This window comes from Ciona robusta, chromosome 2 (assembly GCF_009617815.1).
Source record: "Ciona robusta chromosome 2, ASM961781v2".
In the NCBI taxonomy this organism is placed as follows: Eukaryota; Metazoa; Chordata; class Ascidiacea; order Phlebobranchia; family Cionidae; genus Ciona; species Ciona robusta.
In genome coordinates, this window is record NC_143236.1 from 6,177,699 (window position 1) to 6,202,583 (window position 24,885).

Below are 24,885 nucleotides of genomic sequence, written 5' to 3' on the forward strand. Positions count from 1 at the left end.
ATGATATATTACTATGTAAGATGCATGTATACATATAAAAATATCCGTTTCCTTAATTGTTTCACGCTCCTGAAGCCACTCTATCTAATTTACAATAGGACACCTATTTATATATTAAGTGGTACCACAAAAATTTCTTGAATCATTTTCTATAAGTTTCTACTTTTTGTTAGGCTGCAAATGCAACGAATGCAACACAAGGTTCAAAAGATGAACAAAAGTCACGAACAGAAATAAGAAGTGAATTAATGAATGCTGTAGTGGGAAGGATCAATAAAGACAGTGATCTTGATGGTAAAATATTTAAATAAATCAGTCTGCATTTTTAATATTACAAAAACCTTGTGCATGTATTTGTAATGTGCTGGTAACTGATTCGTTCATAAAATTCTTAATGCTTGATAAATGACTGAATGAATGAACGAATGTAACTTGATTTATCTCTTTGGGGCCAGAAAATGACAGTCTTTATCTTGCACAAAAACACATGTGTGTGCATACATGGCTACACCAAACACGGTAACTCGTAAGCCATATGGTATGTGAATCACAACATCTGTGTGCGATGCCTGCCAAGGAAAATCAAGTTACCATCATTTAATTTATTTTTTTTTTAAATAAAAATATTTCATCTCATGTTACCTAGGCATCCTCCAGTCTTGCAGTGCCATCAGCAGCATCACTGAGATCGCAAATGAGGTGGATGATGTCACACAAGTTATTGCTGTGGATGCATTGAATGAAAGATCTGCATTACTGTCTCAGTAAGTTCAGTTTGACATGTTTTGTAAATACGAAATTTTTGCCACTTTAATTCTACTAAGAAATTTTGCACAGGGATAGTATCCAATTTAAAATAATCAAATAAATCTTAAATGGCTTATTCCAGTGAATCTTAATCTTTTTGGTTTATTCTTATATTTGCAACCATTTTTATAATTTATATTTTTTGAAATGAATATAATTTATTAATGCTGGCATGGCAGCAGCAATTTTTATAACACATGTGTTCTGTTTGACACCCCTCGTGATTAAGTTTAAATCTCCAACAAATTTTTCTCTTCCCGCATTTAATGGAAGATCTCTTCTAGACTGTCTTCCTCAAAGTCATCAGAGGACATCACAGAATCCGCTTCCGTTGTTGCTGTTGGACTTGAGAATGTTGTCATGGCAACTCGTAGTCAGGTGATCGGTGATGCAGAAAAAACTGACCCCGCATCGAGTTTGGTTGATCTTCCTCTCTTCTCATTCAATCCTGCACCATCCCGATCTTTGAAGATCACCCTAAATGAAGAGGAGGAGTATTTGTCTCCGGAGGAGAGAGAAGAGATGAGAGCGAACACTGAATCTGACCGACTGAAGTTATATGAGAAGAACAAGGCACAAGTAAGCGGATTATATATTTACTGGAAATACCTTGTTTTATTTTATAATGGGTAAGATCCGCAGTAATGTAAACCAGGTGACATAGAAAGTAGATAAAAGATTATTACTTAATATGAAAACATTTAATTTGTTATTAATTGACAACATTTATTAAATTGGCCAATCCTTTTTAACAGTTCAAGTAACTTACCTAAAAAGATTTGTACTTTATTTTCATAATTTCCATGCACACTATATTTCCATGCACACTATATCTAGTTAAAATCTTGCAATATTTTTTTACTCAGGCAAAGACTGTTGGTTCCAAAGCAACTGAAACCATATTTTCGTTGTCCGGTTCAATTTTAAAACGGAAGCAGTCAGGAGAACCCCCTGTCACCATCCAAAACAAAGGGCTCAGTTTGGAAACTCAAAAAACATCAGCAGCTGATTTATGTAAAACAAGCAATAACAGCGGTGAGTTTGGCAGCTCGACAGGTCTCATCAGAAACAAGATTTATAATACTAATACTAACATTTGATGAAATAACTTGGCTGCTGGGGTCATCTAAATTAAAACCTTATTAAAATTTAAGTTAAATATTTGTAGAAATTTTTTCCATAATATATCAATATAACATTGTGGCCACTCTCAATATTTTGTTGTTAATATATTCTTGGTAATCCTGAGTGAAAAAGAAACAAATAATATTTTAAGTAACTTATAACATTTCTGAAGGTTCTTCCCTTTCTAATATACTGAAGTCAAGCAAAGTTGGTTTACTAGATTGCAATTCAACTGATTCTGCACCGGATGTAACTATGGAAACAGAGGTATGACATTTTGCTTTGTTATGATATGGTATTTTTTTAAGAAAAGTTTTAGTGTTTTTATAAAAATCAACCTAAAAGTATCAAATTAAAATATAAGTTGGCCAACAACTTTTTTTATTTATTATGTTACGATTCCTTTTTTTAGCTTCTTACAATGAAAGACAATCCCTTTGTGTGGGATGGTAGTGCAGACAACGTGAGGTCTTCTGTGGTCAGTCTTACTTTTAAATATTCGAATGGCTCCAAAGTTGACACCAACTCAAGGTTTGGATAATTTATACTTTTTGCAGTACTCTTTGTAACAGGTTACTTTTATACACAGTAGATTCAAGTAAGATGGTCCATGTTTTCATTCTTTTTTTGTTTTATTTGGTAGTAAACAAAGAACATTTACAGTATTATATAACCTTATCTTCAACACTTTACAAGAGCATTGGTAACTGTTAAAAACATGGTTCGGAAACATGGGACAACTGTGCGCTACTCATCTTACCCCACTTTACTATTTTACCATTAGTGTTGGTAATGAGGTGCAAAGGTCAACTATAGTGCACAATTTTTTATTTTCAGCATCTTTCGATTTGAAATTCCGATTGATGAAAAACTATCATCAGTTTCCGCACCTGTGTACTCTTTCTCGCCCTCTGGTGACGATCAAATGTCATATCATGAGATGGCGATAAATAAAATAGAAGATGTCACCTTTATCAACATACAACCGCTAAATGTCTCCATGCACAACGTCAAGCTCAGAATCTATTTCTTACAAACAGAAAAGTAAACCCTTTAAAAGTTTTTTTTATATTATTTGTTTTTAGGGAAGTAAATATAAAAAAATGTAATAATTTATCACACTACTTTTAAATCTTATTTTAGAACGAAATTTTAACATTGATTTTATAAAATTAGTTTAAGAGAATTTCCGAATACAACGAACTTTAATTTTACCCGAGAGTTGCCCAACTTTGTTGATGACCCCAATCACCCCTATCGGTTACGCTTCAACGGATCTGATACTTATTTGGGTCGCTATGCTTTTGGAATTCATGAAATAGGTGAATATTGCATGGATGAATGAATCATTGAATGAATGAGCGCATGACATAAATAAATAAAAATGAATGAATGAATAAATTAACTTCTGTGCTTTTTTCTGATACATTTACCACTGAAACGTTTTTTTAGATGACAATGGAAATGTAACTAGTCCACAAAACATGACTTTGCAGAAATACGAAATTTACAATTTTGTCACGTCATGCAGATATTGGAACGAAACATTACAACAATGGAATACAAACGGTTTGTTGTTACGTCATAATATATTTGTCATAATATATTTAGGATTAAATCAATAAAAAGGAAACTGTAATGAATAGTAGATAGCTAATCCACTATTGCATAATTACACAGCTTTTCAATGTACCATTAAACATATGTTAATCAATAATATATTATAGAAACAATATGAAATGTGTGGCTAAAGAACTTGACAAGTTAGCCTGCTTTAAACAGTTACAGAAGTTCCATATATGCCACCAGCCTAAGCATATCACTTACCAACTGTAGGGTCTCTAATGGGTTGTCCAAATTATCAATCATAGAAAAAAAGTAATCGCTCACAAAGTAACATACATGGTAACTCGTAAGCTCACATGAGTTGTATAGGACAGACCACCTGTGTTATAAGAACTTTCATTTTTCGGCCACGCGAGAATTAAGCAAATTGTATTAATTTATTCACTTTTCAGTAATACTTGTTTTCAAAGCAACAACTACATTACAAGATGTTTTCAGATTCCCCCTATAATTATTTGATTACATTGTAGGATGTGATGTAAGCTCCGAAAGCAACAGTAGCATTGTTGTTTGTTACTGCAATCATTTAACTTCTTTTGGAGCTGGATTTCTTGTGGCTCCAAATCCCATTGATTTTGCTTCCTTGTCATCCAAACTACAGGTACTGCATGAACTACTGAAGCTGTTTCAAGGGCCTCAAATATATATAAAAAAAATCAAATAAAAAACTTTTTGATTACAATCACTAAACTTTTAAAGTATAAAAAATATTTTGGGAATAAGAAACTTAAAAATATAGGCAAAATACAGTTGCATCTCGTAAAAAGTGTAACAACCTATAGCCCTGTAAGTGTTCATTTAGAATTATTTCCTACTGACTAAAATTTATGAAAACGGTTATAATAACAAAAAGATGGGAAAAAGGCAAATGTTTTTTCTTTTACCTAAGATTATATTTGCAGAACATCAAAGACAACCTATCTGTGTTGTTAACGTTAATCTGCATCTTTGTTCTTTATGTTGTTGGTTTATTTTACTGCAGAAGACAAGATAAAAAAGATATACAGAAGGTAAAAGTTTTATAAATGATATTATCTAATGTGTGAATTCATCATGTATGATGTTAAATAGTTATTCAAATGGTTACATAAATGATTTACGGGTGGGCTTGAGGTGTATGAAACCACCTACATATAAGTTATTGTGACTGTGGTTCATATAAATCTGAAGCAGCTTTTGACATTTCATTCTAAACTATTAGGATACCCAAGTTATAACAGATAATTGGTCATGTCGAAAGCTTACACCAAGACAGGGTTAAGAACAAACTTAATCTATGTTTTACTCAAAGCATTTTCCAATCACAGTGGTGCGTTGCTCTACTTCCCGACAATAAACTTTGTGATGAATATTTCTACCAAATCACCATTAAAACTGGTACGCAACGAAATTCTGAAACTCAGAGTGAAGTTTTCTTTGTCTTGGGAGGTGAAAACGGGAACACCTCAGTCAGAAGACTATCTCCAAACCCTGGCACGGTATGTAGTGTTTAAGCTTTGCAAAGAGATCTTCAATTTTAAATTTAAATCAATAAATGCTAATATAGTTGTGGCACATGCTTTAAAAAGTGTACAAAAAATGTTTTTTATTGTTAAATATTGTTTATTGAGTCTTTAAAAATGAAAAAAACAATCCATTTTAGTTTGACTTGATTTTTGTATGTTACGTTTCTATAGCACCAGATCCTTACAAGTAGCATACAGTAACTTGTAAGCAGGCACACATTGAATAAAATAGAAAAGTCATGCTCTTCTCCCTTACGAGGATAAATTATTTACATCAATTCATTGATCACTTTTTTCTTAGAAATTTCCACGTGGAAGTGTGAAGAAGTTTTTAATGGCAGTGGATGACTCACTTGGTGCATTGAGTTATGTGAGAGTGTTCCACAATAACACAGGCAAAGGTTCATACGCATCTTGGTACCTTGATCATGTCTCTGTCTGTGATATGCAAACCAATAAAAAGTGAGTGAATATATTTTGTTTACTTATTATTATTGTATTTTAAACATGTTAAAACACTTTGATAAGGCAGCAGTCCATGGTCTATATAACGACAGTTGTCAAACACTTTATTTTAGTTCTTTGTTCTTCTGTGATGACTGGTTAGCAGTTGATGAATCAGATGGAAGTATAGACCGCGTTCTACCAGTGGCCGGCAAGCAGCAAATAAGTAACTTCAAACATCTTTTTGCTTCTTCAACCAGGAAAGACTTCAGTGACGGACATTTGTGGTTTTCTTGTAAGTCTGGTTTTTAACCTTTTTCAATGCTAAACCCATTTAAAATCACAAACCAATTCCCACACCTTGTTCTAAAATTGCCTTTATAGAGTAGACCTAAGTAACCTTAATGATTTACCGTCCACACGCCCCCTAGAAACAGTTCTCCCACCCCTGGTTAAAAAATCCTGGTCTATATATTAAGCATACCAAGTATTTAAAATGAATATAATCTCTTGCATTGTATACATTAGAAAATATGAAAAATATCTTGTATTCCAATGAGGAAAATATGAAAATTCTCATGTATCCACCAATATACAGAAAATATGATAATTTCATAACTCCCTTACTATCTATTTTTCCCACAGTAATATCTCGCCCTACCAAGAGTAGATTCAACAGAGTACAAAGGTTATCCAGTGGATTAGCAGTCCTACTTTCTACAATGCTGGCAAGTGCAATGTTTTTTGGAAGAGATGAAACTGATGGGGGCCAGCAGGGAAGATTGGAAATAGGTTTGGAACCATTAATATCTTTATGTACCATTCGGCCAATTAGACCTTTATTTGTTTTAATAAATACATTTCAATATGATTTAATTTATACTGTATTGCTTATCTTTACAATGTCTTTACACACACTTTTCTTACAATGACATCTAAACTTGGTTTTCACCTCAAGTTTTTATAATTTTTACAGTGTTGGGTTTAGAAGCCACATTTTATTACACACTTTTATCTCAGTAATTTTTACCCCCATTTTTTTAGTGACTGTCCCTTTGCTGCTCCTTTTCTTTGTTGTTTTGATTAATTTGATCTTCGCTACTGTATTCGAAGAGAATATTTATGATTTTTTTGGTGCATTTATTTTATATATTTGCACTGCAATTTTAATATTTTGTTTATTAACATAAAGTAATTCTTAAAAACATAAAGTTTTGTTGTTGTTTTTTAAATAACTGTTTTTATATTAGAAATTGTGTATTTTCATATTTCCCTATTTTATTTGCAAACCTCTTAAAGCAAATTTGTTCCCATCCTTACTGATATTTCCACCCAGGTCCAATATCTTTTACAATCCAGCAATTACTAATCAGCATTCAAGCTTCATTCATTGTCCTCCCAGTAAATATTCTCATAGTCCAGGTTAGTTGGGTTTTACATTACATTTTAATAATACTTACTGAGAGTATTATGTTACTGCTATGTGAATAATCTTTCAACAGCTCATCTGATATGAAAAAAACGGTAAAAATACACTTCGTTTTTGTACAACATATGAGCCATTAAATGCTTATAAATAAGAGTATTCTAACTTTTTGTAACAGTTTTTTGTAACGGTGGAATTATTTTTTATGTTTCTGGTCCTACTACTTAAGTGTGGAATAGAATTGTTAAATGTAATGGAACATGGGTTATCCTATAATTTGCTAATTTTATTGCGTTTTAACTGTTGAACAAAAATGAATGATTATCTGCATGAAATGGAAATTCATTGTTACATCATAGTTGATTTATTATTTAAAGAACAATTAAACTCTCTGTTACATCACAATTAAGTTCTCACCATTTTTCGCCAGATGTTCCGAAGAACACGCCCAAAAAATCCTCCCAAACCTGAAGAAGAAGAAAAAGGGAGTAGATTTTCACTTGGAAGTTTGCTCGATGTTGGGGAGGAGATTAATCCAATAGAACAGCCAGAAAAGAAATCAGGGTATGAGTGTAATTTTAAAGTAAGGTTGAAAACTATATAACATCATGTAGCTGTCATGTAGATTCATATAATATCATGTAGCTTAATGCTTCGTATTGCTTTTTTTAACTGGCAGCTTTTTATAATGATATTTTTGGAGGATTATCCTTTTTTCTTTTTAATGATCAGAAATTTACAGAAAATGAGCTAAAAAAGCTTGAGTTAAATAATAGCTGTAACACAATCTTATTGGACCTGTTTTCTCAGGTTCACATTACCGCACTGGACCATCTACTTCACATGGAGCCTTGTGTTTATTGTTTCCGCTGTCAGTGCTTCGTTTGTGTTTATGTATAGCATAGATTGGGGTGCAGCTAAATCAGTAGATTGGTTGACTTCTATAGTTCTTTCATTTACACAGTCAGTATTCATAATACAACCCGCAAAGGTAATGTATAAAGAAACATTAGTCATTTTTTCCTACTTTTATTATCAATTTAAAAATGCAAGTACATATTTTTTTTAAACAGGTAACCTGTTTTTTTTTACCTTTTTTAGAATTCAATAAAATAAAAACAAAATTTTATATTTATAGTTTCTTTTAATTTTTGAAAGAGTGCTAGGAATAAAACAAGTTTTTTAATATTTTTGTACTTTTTCTACAGGTGATCTTGACTGCAATTGCTCTCTCAGTTTTTGTTAATCGATGTGCAAAGCATCGAGCTGAAGAAATGGTGGAAGAAGAGGAAGACGGTAAAGAGGAAATGGATGAGGATGAGTGGCAGAGGAGAGAGGAGGAGTGGCTCTTCCAACTTCCACCTGAGATCGGTACATAACTTCTTCCTAAAAACTATGCACAATATTGAAAAAAGGGCAATTAGGATTGCTTAATACTAATTTAAATCAATTCAAAATAAAGTATTTTTCCGTTAAACTTCAGCTGGTTAAGTCCCTTGTTTAACACATTTGTTTTTGGCTGACAACCCACAATGGTCCAATGGCCGCATTTAACCCTTTTCCTTCAGAAAACATCACCAGTAAAGTCCACGCTGTGGGTAAAGAGCAACTTCGTGAGGCGAGGTTGGCTCGTGAGAAACACAAGATAATGTTGGAAACAATCCATGAGGTCATCGTTTATCTTCTTTATCTGATACTGCTCCTCATGGCGGCAAACACAGCAAAAGATCCAATGTCGTTCCGATTTCATGACTCGCTCTCAGACATTTTTCTCAGGCAAGGAGAGCCACTGTTTGATGAGGTAATGTTTGTGTAAAAAAAAGATTAAACAAAAAGGGTCCGTTCTGGAAGGTAGTAAAAAAATTAAAAATAATAATAAAAAGTAAATATTGTAGCAGCTTTTCGAAATATAAAGAATATTAAAGATTCTTGGGTTAAAACAGAGAAAAAAAATGTACAAAAATCGTCAGTAAAACTGGATTGATCATTAAAATAGAAAAAATATGCTGCAATAATACAAAGTAGGTACGATAAAAAAAATCTGATTCATCTTAGGTCAGAACTCCTGGTGATTTCTGGTCTTGGTGCAACAATTCTCTCATACCAGGGCTACATGCATCAGATTGGTACAATGGAAAACGTGTGACGTGGTTGCATTCTAGATATGTCAGCAATAGGGAAACTTTTGTTACTGGACCTGCAAGAATACGCCAACTACGAGTGAAAAAAGGTGACAATTTCTTAGAAATTTTTAGAATATTTTTGGGTTTGACGTTTTTTTTGATCATTTTTATGTTGTTTTCAAACTACATTAATTATAAAGAAACAGCTATTTGCTACATTACTTCTTGGTGGTAATGGGAAAACTCTGGCCTAATAAAAAGATAACATTCATGTATCTAAAAATAACTAATTAGAGCAACATAGTGATGTTTTCAAGGAATGTTTTGACAGGAACTTGTGACATGCATGACAACATAACAAGGGTTCCGCGTGAATGCATTTCCACATACAGCATATTCTCTCAGGAGGAAGCTCATTTTGTGGAAGGATGGAAAAATAGAAGTTTGGATGAAGACGTAAATTTTCTGTCTCCGTGGTCTTTTCAAGACTCTGCGTAAGTGTTTGAGGGATAGGGTATCAGGTTTAAGGATGCTTACTGAAGCACAATATTTGGAATTTAGCCTTGGCATTCCAACATAACAGACAATAACTAGATTCCATTTTGGAAAAGTTTTTTGCAGTAATGGAATTATTGTTCTAGAGACAAAAGGGTTTTAAAAACTCTTTGTGTTTCTTGTAAACTCTTATTTTATTTATAAATATTAAAAGATGCCCAACATTTATTGTTCAACAATATTTTTAGTGAAGGGTTGTGAACAATTATACATTGGTACATTCTGACTTTTTTATGTGAGTAAGCTAATTATTCATTATTCAAGGACTCAAGATTTATTCCAGGCCCAGTAATCCCCCTGTACTAGGTAGTTTGACACAAAGTATGACATGTGTAAAAATCTGTTATAGGAAACTTAACGGACATCCTTACACTGGCTTATTAAATATCTATGATGGCGGGGGTTACTCAGTAACACTGGGCAACACTGCAAAGAAAAGTCGCAAAATATTAAAACAATTAAAAGATCATGGTTGGGTGGATCGGCCTACATCTGCCATATTCGTGGAGTTTACAGTAAGTTTGTTTTAAAATGTTTTTATGGTGCACCACGTATGTGTCTTGGGCTAGACACTCAACAACAATTGCTCCAGCTCAATGGTTATTAATGGGTTGTATAAATGATCAGCAGAACAAAAAAAAAATAAAAAGCCAATTACAAAGTTACATACGTGGTATCTCATTAGCAGACACAAGGTGTGTAAAACAGAACACCCACGTTATAACCAGTTAACCACCATCGTTGGCTTGTCATGTTCGTTTATTCAATATATATGCTCATAATTTGTATTCATCATGCACCATTTTCATTTCTGCAGGTCTACAATGCAAACGTGAATCTCTTTGCATCCGTTGTGTTACTACTTGAAGGTTCTGCAAATGGGGCATTTTTCCCTTACCCTGTGATATCCCCTATAAGACTGTACGAGTTTATTGATGGCAAAGGGTTGTTGCTGGTGATAACGTACATCATATTTGTACTTGTGTTACTGTACAAGATTTTTAACGTAAGTTGTGTTTTGTTTTATGGTCTTAACTGCAGCACATCAATGATATGCAGTTTATACTAGAGTAAAAAGTTGGAAATAGTAAAGTTTTTACCATTTTCAGTTATTTATCCTTAAACCTATTTTTTTGGTGTATTTAAAAAGTAGCTCCGTAGATTTGATGTAGAATTGGTTAAAATAACAAATTTTTTAGAAATTGATAAATGGAAAAACAAATTTTGATACTGATAAACACATAAATCAAAAAAAATATCCATTGTTTAGATTTTGAAAAGCATTAAAGAAATAAGATGGAAATATTTTCACCATTTTTGGAACTGGATTGACTTTATATCAGCTCTCATGTCAATCACTGCATCTGGTATATATGGTGTTCGCTACATTCATTCTCACATCATTTTGGACAAAATCACTCAAGATGTAGATAAAGGTATGCAACTTTGAGAATAAAATTTAGACCAAAGTTTTATAATAAACTTATGTTTGATTTTGTTATTACTTAAACTGCATGAAAGTTCGTACTAAGGTTAAACTTCATAATGCTTTAGTGGGAAACATTTGGCGCGCATTTAGATCCAATATATATATGTTTTAGTAAAGTAATCCTAACTGACGATGTCTGGCGAAACTAATAATAAATTATAGTCAGTTCTTGAACGCTTTATGGTATATCTGAATAACAAGTTGGAAAGAACAAACACCTATAACCAAAATATATTCGTTCCAGAAACCTTTGTAAACTTCCAATACCTGATCTTATGGAACGACATCTTTCGATTTTTGATGTCTTTCATCCTCTTCTTTGCCACCATCAAGTTCACCCGTCTCCTCCGATTTAACCGGAGGATTCGCCTCCTCTCGATGACTCTGTCCTACGCAGCAAAACCTGTCGTCCTGTTCTCGGTCATGTTTAGCATTTATTTTCTCGGGTTTCTGTTTCTTGCAAATCTCTGGTTCGAACAGACAGTCTATGCTTATAGCAACATTCCTTTAGCAGTAAGTGCCTGTATTTTATGAAATCGGATATGTCGTAGTCATTAACAAAGTTTGTGGTTGTCACCTTTTATAGAGCTGGTACTTTGTTATACTTAAATAAAACCAAACTTGATTTTTTGATCTCAAATTTGTTTTAAAGTCCAAAAAAGTAATACAGTTTTTAATTTTCAAAAGTTGTTAATTAACAAACTATAGCAAAAAATATTGGATGTCAAAATCTCTAACACACTTCATTACAGGCTGGTGAAATGTTTTCTATGCTGTTAAATCGATTTGATTTTACTCAACTTCAAGAAGCAGACAAGTTGTTAGGTCCTTTGTTTTTCTCTGCATTTACTGGAGTCTGCACAATTGCTCTGCTCAATATGTTTATTGTTATTCTGGATGAAAGCATTAAAAGGGTTAGTTTTTTTAAGTACTTGTGATTACATAACTCATATATGTCGCATTGTCGCTATATATGTTATTCGTGCCAGGCATAATATATTTATTATAATAATGCTAATTTTTTGACAACCTAAAAGGGTTCACTAGGTTAGAACACTTACTGCTAAGTGTCTTGGACACACTCACCACAATAGTAGCAGTGTCAAGCTTTGAACCCGTAAACTTTAGGTTGGATGTAGACACGCTGGCCACTTTGTTAGGGCGCCTATTTTAAAACAAGGCCTTCAGTTTTATTGACATTCAAATTTGTAACAGGCGCGAGCCGAGCTTGAACGAACCAAGAATGAATTTGAAGTTGTGGATTACATGAAGAAACAACTTGTGGGATATATTCACAGTGTGATGCCTGTGTTTTTGGAAAGTAAGTTCCTTATATGATTTTTCCAACACCAATGTATAGTATGTGCATGCCCAATTGCAGTGCATATATAGGAGTTTAGAAACTACTTTTATGTAAGAATATAACAACTTTAAAACGAATATATAAATACGTTTTACCTTAAACACCTTTTTATCATCTGGAATTCTTGAAAACATAAAAAATCTGATTATCATTATCTTTCTTAGGATCAAAGACCGAAGAAGAAGAAGATGAGCTTGTGTACATTCCACATCCGGAGCAGATCTTGGAGAAGAGGATCGACCAATTGACTCTTCATGTGTCCAATATCGAGCTTGAGTTTTACGAAGATGAAAACAAGAACGTTGATGTGGATGACTTAGAGGCCGAGTTAGATGACGTAGAGATGGATGACGTCATGTTGGACTTGATGTCCATTAAGTCATACTAATAATTGGTTCATGAAGGCTTGTATATATGATTCCACGTAGATTATGTTTGTTTTGATGTTTCTATTTAGTCCTTGGTGCTATCTGTCTGTAGGATTTAAGAGCAAGATCATAAATGTTTGATTTTATTGGAACTTTAAACCTTAATTAACTTTCTATTTTATTTGTTCTACAAAATTTGGCGTTCGCATGTTGGTGTGATAGCAATACATATCTGTGTATAGAATTAAAAACCAACAGAAGCTTATTGTTATTAAACAGTCATTGGAAATCACGCAAATAAACGCATCTAAAACAACCCTTTGATTCTATGTGTTTTACAAAATTTGGTAAGAGCTGTAATTTGATAATGTATTTGTATAATATGGTAACCCTGCTCTACCCGGTATGATGTGATTGAATACTACAGGGGGAAGGATATAATCTGTTTATCAGCATTGAAAGTCTGATACATGTTTATAGAACAGATTGTAGAGGAGAGCAAAAATATGTGAAACCATTAGGCGCGTTATCAGGACTATGACAACTGTCATGTAGGTACAACTTCAGAGGGTTTTCCCCGAGCTTGTTTATTCTTTCAAGAATTCACGAGTTTATTTTGTTGGATTTTGAAGTATTAAAAGGGTTTCTTAGTAGAAATGTTCACTTTAAAGTCAATTTCATTTATAAATATCCTGTTCTGGGTTTATTCTTTAAGTAGTGGTTCAGACATTCGTCCAAATGTTCTTGTTCTAGTTGCCGACGATCTCGGATTTGAGTTGAACGCATACGAGAATAATGTTATAAAAACTCCGAACATTAACGATCTTGCTGATCGTGGAATTGTATATTCAAATGCATTTACAACAGTGAGCAGCTGCTCCCCCAGTCGTTCCACAATCTTAACTGGTTTGCCACAGCATCAAAATGGTGAGAAAATTGTGAAATACAGACAATACAAGTTTGCTTAGAGACCTTGAGCCCTACTTATTACTCACTAGCACCGTCTTTTTACCAAGGTGATCCTAGAATACAGATATTCTAGCGGCCATTTTCGATACCTTCTACTGGTGCCACCAACCTAAAATTTGGACACTGTACTAACTAGACCCCAGCGGTACCGATTCTGAAATCAAAAATTTAAAATTCGAAAAAATATTAATTATGAATATTAATATTCGTCATAAAAACATATTTATAAATTTTTCGCACGCACCAGCTTTGAATGTGTTGTAGCGCTACGTATTAGCTACAAAATGAAACATTTTTTTCTTCAAAAAAATGGGGGCTTGGGTTCAGAATACAAACAAGTATGGTCAAACAAGTATGTCCGGCGCCGTGGCGTAGTGGTTAGCGCGCCTGCCTGTAACCATTAGGTAATGGGTTCAAGGCTCGTCGCTGCTACCATTGTGGGCGTATGTGTCCTTGGGCAAGACACTTAACGACAATTGCTTCAACCCAGTGGCACTAATGAGTTGTCCAAATTATCAGCCATACATAAAAAATAAAAAAAAATCCAAAAAAAATAATCACCCACAAAGTAACATACATGGCAACTCGTAAGCTGGCACGAGGTGTTAAACCCGTGTTATAACGACTGTCGTTTTCCGGCCACGCGAGGATAAAATAAGTTACATTCATTCATTCATTCATTCATTCATTCATTCATTCATTCATAACTCAAATCATATAAATATCAAATTTTCAATTTTTTTTGCAAAAATATAACTTCCGCATACATCTATGTTGGTCACTAACATACCATTCCCATTAAAAAAATAATTAATTTTAATTTTTTTTTAATTATGAATATTAATATTCGTCATAAAAACATATTTATAGAATTTTCGCACGCACCAGCTTGGAATATGTTATAGCGCTACGTATTAGCTACAAAATGAAACTTTCATTTCTTCAAAAAAATGCGGGCTTGGGTTCAGAATACAGACAAGTATGAGTCATGACTATAATTCCTTGTTCATATATTTTATTTGATTTCAGAATCGGTACCGCTGGGGTCTAGTTAGTACAGTGTCCAAATTTTAGGTTGGTGGCACCAGTAGAAGGTATCGAAAATGGCCGCTAGAATATCTGTATTCTAGGATCACCTTGGTCGTCTTTTTTATCTTAAACAATATTCTAATGTAACATTTTTAAAATTTCAGTGCATTTTAAACTTGGTATTCACTATCATTAAAGATTTTTATTTTAGGCATAACATAATTTTCTGTTATTGTTAATTGTCTTTGTAGTAGCCAGAATAAATGTATCAAATTTTTGTTAACCGCCATGGCACAAATCCCGCACAATGCTTAGTGCACTTGCCTCTAGCCCAGTTGCTCCTACCCGGTTGTCTCTTATGGGTTGTCTAAATTTAGAGCCACCATATGTGTTAACTCAGAAGCAGGCACAAAATGTTTGTGAAACAGATCACCCATGTAAAATTAACTGTCGTTGCCTGGATAATTAAGTTCATTTGTTTCTTCATCTTTTCTAGGAATGTATGGTTTGCACAACGGCTACCACCACTTTAATTCATTCGACGAAGTTAAAAGTTTGCCCTTTCTGCTTCATGAAAATGGGATTAGAACCGGCATTATTGGAAAGAAACATGTTGCGCCAGAGGCAGTTTACCCGTTCGATTTTGCGGAAACAGAAGAGAACAATTCAATATTGCAAGTTGGGCGTAACATTACACGAATGAAGGAGCTAGCCAAACAATTTTTTTCAATGCAGTTGAAAAATGAATCTTTTTTATTATACATTGGGTTTCATGACCCCCACAGGTGTGGCCACACCCACCCGCAATATGGAGAGTTTTGTGAGAAATTTGGTAATGGAGATTATCGAATGGGGAAAATCCCTGACTGGAAACCAGATTACTATAGTCCCGATGATGTCATAGTACCCCCATTTGTTCAAGACACTCCTGCTTCTAGAAAAGATATTTCTGCTCAATACACAACTATATCTAGATTAGACCAAGGCGTAGGTCTGATTATAAATGAACTAAAACAAGCAGGATTTTTAGAATCCACCTTAATTTTATTCACTTCAGATAATGGTATTCCATTTCCTAATGGGAGAACAAACCTTTATAATTCAGGGACTGCGGGACCTTTTATACTAGCTTTACCAGTGCAGAAACACAAGCAGGCTGTAGTTGATAAAAGTTATGTTTCTCTACTTGACATTACCCCTACCGTTTTGGATTGGTTCAGCATTACCTACCCCCAGTGTACATTATTTCATAGGGATGTAAAACTTACAGGAAAATCACTCCTAAAAGACATCAGTAATAGTGATGTTGCTTTTGGAAGCCATAGCCTGCATGAAGTGACTATGTACTACCCCATGAGGTCTGTACATAAAAATGGTCTACTTCTTATTCAAAATCTCAACTACCTTATGCCATTTCCAATAGATCAGGACTTCTATTTGTCTTTATCATTTCAAGACCTTCTAAATCGGACACAAACAGGGGCAGACCTTCATTGGTCAAAAAACCTTAAGCAATATTACCAAAGGCCTCAACTAGAACTGTTTAATTTAACCAGTGACCCATTAGAGATAGACAATTTGGCTTATAAACCAGAATACCATAACATACTTACTGATATGCAGACATTGTTACAGCAATGGCAGAACACAACATGGGACCCATGGAGATGCGCTCCAAGTGGTGTATTACAGGATTCGGGAGCTTATAAGCTTAACCCAACATGTTTGCCTTTATTAAATGGATTATAACCAAATGTTGGGAAAGTATGTGGTTGTCTAATCTTCCGTTTATGTTTTTAAACTTTTAAAAAGTGCCTTTTTATATTTTGAAACCGCATTCACTGGTCTTAAGTTGTTTTGTATGTTAAAATGGTCTTTAAATTACTTCATTCATTCTTTAAAGTATACTGGCCATGTGGCTAGTGTCCACCAAAGAAAAATAGGAAAATGAACAATTTTTAGTAATAGTTTTCTATTATTTCTTTACTTCATATTTCATGTGCAATTTCATATTTTGTTGTTTGGTGCTGTTGTCCACTGACTACTGCTATTATTAACTGAGCAGTATTTCTACAGTAATGTGAAATTCCTTTTCATTCATTTTATCATAATTATTTCGCAGTGCAACTTTAGGCAATGGATAAAACTAAACCTGTTCTGTGCAATGACGAAAAATGTCTACAATGATTTAATTCTGATATTAGTTTTAAAAATGAGAAGAATCTGGTTCCGATTTTCACTTCCTTTCTTAAAAATTTATGATAAGTTCCAATATATAAGATTATGCTACAAATCATTGACCTACAACAGCTTTGACTCGACGGCAGAATCTGCGTTCGAGCCTGTGTTTTGTATCGTGGACTTTGCAGTGAGATGGTTTGGAGTGGTAAGAAGATTGTTATTCACGTTTATTTGATTCTATTTGAATAATACGTTAATGATGCCATTTTAAGCAAAATATATTTTATAATACACAATTTATTGAATTTAATTTTGTTTGCTACATATTTTGTAGCAGTTCCTGAATGTTATTTCGTTAGTAGGAAATATGGTTCAGTAGTATTTACCATTGGCCTGTTTCTATTATAAAAGATTCTATAATAAAATAAAACCCACTAAACACATTGTCTAGTTAATTATTTTACACATAGTAAAAAACTGCTGCTGCAATGTTTCCTTTATTTATGTTATGCAACAAATTTGCAAGGAGACCAGTATGAAGTAGTTCAGGAGTAGCCAAACTGCGACTCTTTGGACCTTTGGTTGCAGCTCTTTTATGAATTCGCATTGGTAATGTAAGTTTCCCTTTTAATAGGCATGACAACTGTTTTTTTTATTTGCAGGCATTTGTAACTGTGGTATTGTGTTTGATCACATCAGTGGTTGTCATTTTTTATCTCCATGTTTTGCCATATGTTCTTCAAACTTACAACGTTGTTTATTCTCATCTGCATATTTTGTACGGTCACTACCTGCTCATGATGATTGTATTCCATTATTACAAGGCTGTCCGTACAGACCCTGGTATACCCCCAATGGTAAGTCAAGAATTGTTACAGGAAATTTGTATATATGTGACTAAACATAAAACCAGAAGTAAAATGTCACATTTCAATTTTAAATATTAAATGCTAGGGTAAAAATTCAAACAAAACTAGGTATTTCACCTTGATAGTCACAAAAACTAAGGAATTGTTCTATTATAGGTAAATAGTTGTTCTGGTAAAAATCTAAGTTAGAATTTATATTATGTTATGCCTGGTAGAAACAAGAGTTCAATATTATTCTACTTGCAACCAATAATGTGATACTAACTTAACTGTGTATTCTTCTTTAAATTATTCCACAGGATATATCAGGGGTACCAGTAACATCTTTATGCAAGAAATGCATTCTTCCCAAACCCCCACGCACTCATCATTGCTCTGTTTGTAAAAATTGTCGCTTAAAAATGGATCATCATTGCCGTAAGTGACGTTTTTATTATTTTAAGGTTTGCTAGAAAATAATAACATGGTGGGCTATTGGATTTTATGTAGCATTTTTAGTTTAAAACGTTTTTTTGCACCAAGATAATTTTTGCTTAGGTTCACAGTTTATTATAAACTGAAGTAAAAATTTTATAATGTGGTGCAATTGCAACCATTATACAAATATATTTTGAACTTCAACTATATCATTAAAAGTATGAACTATTTTTCCTAAATGGCAAATTATAGTCATGTTTTGCAAAATCTGTTTTTGTGGACCAATAAAAAACCTTGCGAACTCTTCAGTAAAAGTTAATAGAAAACAACAATTACCAGTAATTGGTAAGTTGTTTTGTCTAAACCTCCATAATAACACTGTTCTTGTATCTTCAGCTTGGTTAAATAATTGTGTTGGTCATTTCAATCACCGATATTTTATCTCGTTCTGCATCTTCATGGTGATGGGAACTGTTTATGTTTCACTAAGTTCGTGGGTATTGTTCAACGACTGCTTTAAAGTTGGTGATAAACTTGAACGAGCTTACAATGCTATTGGATGGACAAGTAATGAAGGTAAAAAAATGTAACTTGTGTATCTTCACAGTGTTGGCAAGAATAGTCTTTATAGCACAGCACAGGTAGGCCTATCATATTTCAAACACTTTTACCCGCTTATGACTTACCAATCATTGCAATTAATTATATATATTATTTATGTTTGGGGTTTGAATGGGTTGTCTTAGGTGTCAGCCATGATTCTGTAAAAATATTCGCCCACAGAGTTACTTATATGGTAACTCGTAAGTGAGAAAATTTAGAAACCTATGTATAATGTATAAACTAGTAACTTTATTGCAGAAGTTCAAAAGATTCGTGTCCCAGCTCCACCCAACACATGCACAGGAAAAGAACGTGCTTATAATACATCAGTTGTGTATTTATGGATCCTATGCAGGTTTAATATGCATATTCAATTCTATTTAAAAAGTATTTGCATTTTATACTTTTTAAGCAGTCTTTTTGTAAATTATTATATGTTGCTACAAGGAAAAAAATTTTGGTGTCTTCAACAGAGTAAATTTTTTTTTGGTTTAAATTTTTTTTTTTTTTCTTAATAATAAATCTTATATAATAAATTTTAAGATTTGATATAAGGTTTACGTACCAAAAACCTTATTTTCAGTGCCGTGACTGTTGCATTGGGGGCACTTACATTGTGGCATGTATTTCTTATATCTCGGGGAGAAACAAGCATTGAAAAACTTGTTAATGAAAAAGAGCGTAAGAGATTAAAAAAGCGCAACATATCCTACCGAAGCCCTTATAATTTTGGTTTCATTCAAAATTGGAAAATAATTTTGGGTTTCAGAACTTTAAGGTAGGTCAATCACTGTTGAATACTATTGTATTGTAATGTGCTAAGTGTATTTTATAGAGCAAAGAGTTTAATTTGTCCATTTAAAGTTGATTATTTGAGCTAGTTACACTTTATTAATTTGATAAGAAAACAAAAATATTAAAATATTCACAGCTGTTATGACTGTGTATAGTGAAGTAATTGAGGGTAAAAACTTAGTAACTTGGAATAAGCTTTTTTCAGATCATTTATAAGAAGAGTTGTTTTACCATCAAGTCATTTGCCAGAAGGAAATGGAATTACATGGCGTTCTAATATTGAAACTTCATTTATTGCATGAAAATCTGTGATTTTATTTGTATTTTGCTTCCTATAAAGACTGCTTTATTTTGTTCATATTATTTATCTGGGAATGTGTCATCCTGTTATTGCCTTGTTTTGTCCCATGCTGTAATTTTTTGTCTAGATGAGATTACATAAAGTGATGTTTTATATTTCACAAAAACATTTTCTAGGTAATTTTTAATTGTATGATTATGTAAAAGATCAAAATATGTTCGCTACTGCATTCAGTTACACAATTGATATATTAGTTTTAACTTTGAGTAACACATTAGGAAGATTACACAGGCAGTGACATGGCATTTTAATTTGTGTTCAGCGATATTGCAATGTTTTTTCAACACCGAAACACTCTTCGTTCACTGGCTAAAGATATTGCGGGATGTTTATTGGGTAAGTAGGCTACATAAAAATATAAAATTATTTTGATAGTGTGCTTGGTGCTTACTGCTTATACAAGGAGGTTAAAAAAGACTCTAGCTCAGTTTGTTTACATACTCGGATCTTAGTTTTTTTGTAGCAAGAAAGGGGTGATGTTGATACATGTGGTGCTCGGTTAAAACTTAATAAAGACGTTAAGTATTTAGCATGGATGTTTGATCAATTCTGGCAGTTTTTGTTTGCAAAAAAAACAGGCTAAAGTTTATATCCGTTTTTATAACTTACGTGCCCAATATTTAAAACCGCAATTTGCAGATGAATAGTTGAGTTTTGTATTTCACTGTTCCCACGTTTACAACTTTAAAGTTACTGATTATGGAGCTGCTGTATAACAAGGACGGCAATTCCGTCGATGAAAATGGATATATTGATATGCTTAAAGACCTCAAGAAGCATTCGTTTATGTCTATGAAGTTTGCAACGAAAAGCTTCTCTCCGCCCAAGTATAGTCACTGCAAGCAAAGGCATTCTACCGACGTTTGGAAAGATGTTCTAAAATCGGATCGTGTCCATTGGATTGTGAGACAAATCTCACGAAAAGAAGGGAAATCTGAAGAAGAAACCTTTAAAGAAGCAGAAGTAATTCTCAAAGAGTTGGCATATACAAATCACATGTCTATACTTCGTACTTTCGCCTTTCTTTTGATACAAATACAGTCTTCAATTTACCAGGATGGAGTGTTTGTTAACGTCCAGGAGGTGGAAAACATTCGTGAAATGGTGAAACATCATCCCATAGTGTTTATGCCGAGCCACAGGAGTTATATGGACTTCCTAATGATGTCTTTGGTTTGTTTCTACCTGGATCTACCGTTACCTGCTATTGCTGCAGGTATGGATTTTATGAGCATGAAAGTAATAGGTTCAATGCTAAGGGCATCTGGTGCCTTTTTCATGAGAAGGTCTTTTGGTTCTGATCAGATGTACTGGGCACTTTTCACTGAGTATGTGCATACCATACTTATCAATGGGGATCGGCCTATGGAGTTTTTTATTGAAGGCACCAGAAGTCGTGTAGGAAAGTCACTTAACCCCAAATTCGGTTTGCTTTCTGTTATCTCTGAGCCGTATTTGAAAGCTCAGACATATGACGTTGTAATTGTTCCAGTTAGTATTTCATATGACCGCATGCTTGAAGAGAGGTTGTATGCTTATGAGTTACTTGGGGTTCCTAAACCAAAAGAATCCACTTCAGGTTTATACAAAGCAAGTTCTATTCTGCAAGATAACTATGGTAGTGTTCATGTCCATTTTGGACAGTGCTTGTCTTTGAGGGAGTATTTCGGTCACTTAGATCGTGCAGTTCACGCATGTTATCCGAGGTACATGCTTCGTCTGTCATCGCAAGAAGAGAAACACATGAAACTTCTTGGTTATAAAATCCTTCAAAAGCAGCAGGAGAACGCTATGTGCTCTCTGTGGAGCGTCGTGGCTCTGGTGCTCTCAACACACCCTGATGGGATTTCGTTGCACCATCTCATCTCAGAAGTGCAATGGATAAAGAGTATTGCGGTTAAGTTGAATTTCCGGATTTACTGGCCACCAGGCACACTGAAAGAAACAGTCCAGAAATGTTTGTTTCAGTTTAAGCATATTGTAAGCACACAGACGAATTACCAAGTTCCAAATTCCATCGATTGGGTCTCTGTGTTGCAACAGAAGTCAAAGAAAAAAATAAACAATAAACTTCAAATGCTTGACCCTGTAATACAAGAGAATGCAGCTCAATATATAATGATTGCCAACTACCGTAATCAACTTCTTCATTATCTTATCCGACCTGCACTTTTAGCTTTCGTGTTGCACAAACATTCCATACCTGGAGAGATCAACACTTTCACTAAAGACCTATGCCTTGAAGATTTCACCTTTCTATCAAAATTGCTCCGAAAAGATTTCATCTTTGTTCCTGATAAAAGCAAGGAAGATTTGGAGGAAGCTATCCTCTTCTTCTCAGAGATGGGGGTGTTATCAAGTGACGGTACAACCTACACATTGGCAGGACACAGCCATCGAGTTTTACGCTTTTTGAGAACAGTTATCAACCCTTTCCTGATTGCTTACTGGCTAACAAGTCAATTCCTTATCAGTTCTGAAGCACCTTTGTATTTGCCCAAATGTTATGGACAGGTAAATCTATTTTCTCCACATATTAGCAATATTGCATTATTATTGACATACTGTACTGTCCTCAGTTTTCCAGCACTGTGCCTATCCTAAGAGACAAGATATGTAAATGTTTAAACCTTGTTGACCTACCTTAAGAAATCCTGTCATAATGATAAATGTCTGTAAAGTTTAACCAAACTTTGGTTCGCAGGTTCAACAGTGGATAGCAGCACACTTGGATACAGAAAGTGTTGAACCTGAAATGCTGTCGCTAAACTTGCTGTCAAATGCAGTGCATGGATTGGAGGGGTTGGGTGGAGTGGTCATAAATAAGGTGGGTAAATTCCAATTATTTTTTTACTATTTCTGATGCCCCGGAAGCCTTTTTAAATCCTATTGTGGCATATCATTGTCAAACTATGTGAAATAGTGGTTAGGTACTACTCTATCCCAGTGGTCACTAATGTGGTGTTAGGGTAATGGAACTGTGGCTTAAATCTCAGGAACCATGGCTTGCCATTTGCCACACTGTAAGACCTTTTACCCACATAGAATAGAGTTCTGATTTTGCAAGTGCAGCATAAACAGGCTCCAGTAGTTGCGGTCTCTTGTGTGTATTTCATGGTTAGCAAAGTCAAACTTTGAGCACATCATGAATATGTTGTTTACTTTTTAATATTGGCAGACACAGTGTTTGTGTGCTCTGTAATGTTTGTTTGGTGATTAAAATAATAATATTAAAACTTTAATTGCTGAAACAACACTTTTATCTGCAGCAGCTCTAAACTGCTATGGTACCTCTGTAATAATTTATTTAGCAAATAGCAGGAAATTAACATGACATGATGTTAAGATTAAGAACAAACGAATTAGTAATATAAAAAGCTGCTTAAAAATCTTTTAAAAATTCAGTTTTTGTGTGGCTTTTATTTTTTATCTTAAATGTTACTTATAAATTATAATGTTAATACAATTAGAGACCATTTTTTTGGGGGGGGGGGTTTTGCAACACACTTTCTGTAGTTAAGTAGTCATTTCTATTTTTGGTGTTTTCAGACACAGACACCAAAGACATTAGAGATGGTGCCTACCATTCTGGTCAATGTTGCGTGTTCAATTGGCCAATTCACAAATCTTCCAAAAATTAACAAAAATTCACCGCTAGCTGCGTTTAACCCTCTTGTACACAAACTGTAATATTATTAACCAAAAAATAATATTTTGCACCAAAATTTAATTTTTTTTATTTGAAAAAAAACTTGTAAGCAACTACGAATTTATGTTCTCATTGTATAATTATGCAGTTGTGCAATAAAATATATTGTTTATCATTTCCTTTTCCATGTTGCAAAATTGATAGCCTAATTAATATGTAGCTAATTTTAATTAGTGATACTTACTTAGTTGCGATTAATTTAATTATAATGATGTGTTGTAATTATGTATGCAGTATTTTCTTTTACCTTGTAATCAATTTAAAAGCCATATATTCAAAATAAAAAGTAAAAAGATAGATGCGAATATATTCGACTTTGGTATTTTTTTGTCATATTTTTAAAAATTCGGGTAGTTGTGTGGCGGGGTAATAGCTACCAATCTGTAAAAAATTATCAAAAAATTAAGTAAACTAATTACCTACAAGTTAAATATGTAATAAGTCGAAAGCCGGCACGTGGTTTATTAAACAAAACACCCGCGTTATAACGACTGCTGCCGTTACCCCACCACGCGAGAGTTTCATTTATTCAAGTCAAAAAAGTGATGACTCCGCGTTGGAATTTAATAAAGTGATTAATACACGTATCATATCGTTTCATTGTTACAAAAACAAAGCAAATTACCGCCTCCTTTTATAGCAATGGTATTCCCGAATATAGACAATGGATTATAATTATTCGGGCGTTTCTAAAGTGTCGGGTAACCAGTTTCGCGTCGGTACACAATACTTCATTATGGCGGATATTATTTACGTAACAATTCACGTATATTGTCAGCGTTTACACAACAATTCAGATACGAGCGAGGTCCTCTGTAGAACGTGCTCTTTAAGTTTATCGATAGTTGATTAATTACTAAATTCTGTTTGTATGTAACCACATAGGTTTTTTCAGCCAATAATCTCCGTCATACATATTATGTTCGTTGGTGGACTTCATATTTTCATATTTCTTGCGCAATAGGTCTTGATTTTTCAGAAGTGTTTTAAAAGATTTCGAATTTTTAAAAGTTTCAGTCAGATTTATTAGCAAAGCGTAGGCCTTTGTTATAACAAAGTGCGGAAATAAGTTCAGTAAGTATAGTACCCTATACTCCTATAGTATATACACTTTAGTATAC

At 33.7% G+C, this 24,885-nt stretch overlaps 4 protein-coding genes and 1 long non-coding RNA gene across 6 annotated transcripts in view; 4 read left to right on the plus strand and 1 right to left on the minus strand.

The window, feature by feature from the left end:
* The window catches only part of LOC149740594 (uncharacterized), a 50,778-nt gene extending 37,631 nt beyond the window's left edge, over window positions 1-13,147 (plus strand). For both annotated transcript variants that reach the window (XM_089872657.1, XM_089872658.1), the window contains 29 exons: window positions 174-294; window positions 647-764; window positions 1,092-1,386; window positions 1,674-1,842; window positions 2,105-2,199; window positions 2,345-2,463; window positions 2,770-2,976; window positions 3,109-3,254; window positions 3,385-3,501; window positions 4,029-4,159; window positions 4,461-4,568; window positions 4,866-5,036; window positions 5,365-5,525; window positions 5,642-5,802; window positions 6,153-6,299; window positions 6,844-6,929; window positions 7,364-7,497; window positions 7,744-7,924; window positions 8,142-8,304; window positions 8,502-8,734; window positions 8,989-9,163; window positions 9,388-9,550; window positions 9,961-10,126; window positions 10,429-10,617; window positions 10,882-11,047; window positions 11,345-11,613; window positions 11,853-12,014; window positions 12,316-12,421; window positions 12,628-13,147. In XM_089872657.1, coding sequence (XP_089728783.1) covers window positions 174-294; window positions 647-764; window positions 1,092-1,386; window positions 1,674-1,842; window positions 2,105-2,199; window positions 2,345-2,463; window positions 2,770-2,976; window positions 3,109-3,254; window positions 3,385-3,501; window positions 4,029-4,159; window positions 4,461-4,568; window positions 4,866-5,036; window positions 5,365-5,525; window positions 5,642-5,802; window positions 6,153-6,299; window positions 6,844-6,929; window positions 7,364-7,497; window positions 7,744-7,924; window positions 8,142-8,304; window positions 8,502-8,734; window positions 8,989-9,163; window positions 9,388-9,550; window positions 9,961-10,126; window positions 10,429-10,617; window positions 10,882-11,047; window positions 11,345-11,613; window positions 11,853-12,014; window positions 12,316-12,421; window positions 12,628-12,851 — 4,683 coding nt within the window. In that variant the 3' untranslated portion in view covers window positions 12,852-13,147. The remainder of the gene's footprint in view (window positions 1-173; window positions 295-646; window positions 765-1,091; window positions 1,387-1,673; window positions 1,843-2,104; window positions 2,200-2,344; window positions 2,464-2,769; window positions 2,977-3,108; window positions 3,255-3,384; window positions 3,502-4,028; window positions 4,160-4,460; window positions 4,569-4,865; window positions 5,037-5,364; window positions 5,526-5,641; window positions 5,803-6,152; window positions 6,300-6,843; window positions 6,930-7,363; window positions 7,498-7,743; window positions 7,925-8,141; window positions 8,305-8,501; window positions 8,735-8,988; window positions 9,164-9,387; window positions 9,551-9,960; window positions 10,127-10,428; window positions 10,618-10,881; window positions 11,048-11,344; window positions 11,614-11,852; window positions 12,015-12,315; window positions 12,422-12,627) is intronic.
* Window positions 8,058-12,697, minus strand: LOC149740595 (uncharacterized). The gene is made up of 2 exons (XR_016384427.1): window positions 12,559-12,697; window positions 8,058-12,265 (listed from the first exon to the last, which is right to left on the minus strand). It is a non-coding gene; the product is annotated as an uncharacterized LOC149740595 (long non-coding RNA).
* Window positions 13,148-13,375: 228 nt separating the features above from the next.
* On the plus strand, window positions 13,376-16,951 carry LOC149740596 (N-sulfoglucosamine sulfohydrolase-like). Its single transcript, XM_089872664.1, has 2 exons — window positions 13,376-13,758; window positions 15,326-16,951. Exons 1-2 carry the CDS (start codon window positions 13,488-13,490, stop codon window positions 16,576-16,578), a joined length of 1,524 nt encoding a protein of 507 aa, XP_089728790.1. The 5' UTR covers window positions 13,376-13,487; the 3' UTR covers window positions 16,579-16,951.
* Window positions 16,952-16,993: 42 nt separating this feature from the next.
* Window positions 16,994-20,163, plus strand: LOC149740597 (palmitoyltransferase ZDHHC16-like). Its single transcript, XM_089872672.1, has 7 exons — window positions 16,994-17,215; window positions 17,673-17,867; window positions 18,179-18,296; window positions 18,693-18,872; window positions 19,158-19,254; window positions 19,483-19,677; window positions 19,900-20,163. The coding sequence occupies exons 1-7, from the start codon at window positions 16,994-16,996 to the stop codon at window positions 19,994-19,996; spliced, it is 1,104 nt and encodes a 367-aa protein (XP_089728798.1). The 3' UTR covers window positions 19,997-20,163.
* Window positions 20,164-20,696: 533 nt separating this feature from the next.
* On the plus strand, window positions 20,697-24,351 carry LOC149740598 (dihydroxyacetone phosphate acyltransferase-like). The gene is made up of 3 exons (XM_089872662.1): window positions 20,697-22,569; window positions 22,760-22,882; window positions 23,605-24,351. The coding sequence occupies exons 1-3, from the start codon at window positions 20,755-20,757 to the stop codon at window positions 23,743-23,745; spliced, it is 2,079 nt and encodes a 692-aa protein (XP_089728788.1). The 5' UTR covers window positions 20,697-20,754; the 3' UTR covers window positions 23,746-24,351.
* The last annotated feature ends 534 nt before the right edge of the window (window positions 24,352-24,885 follow it).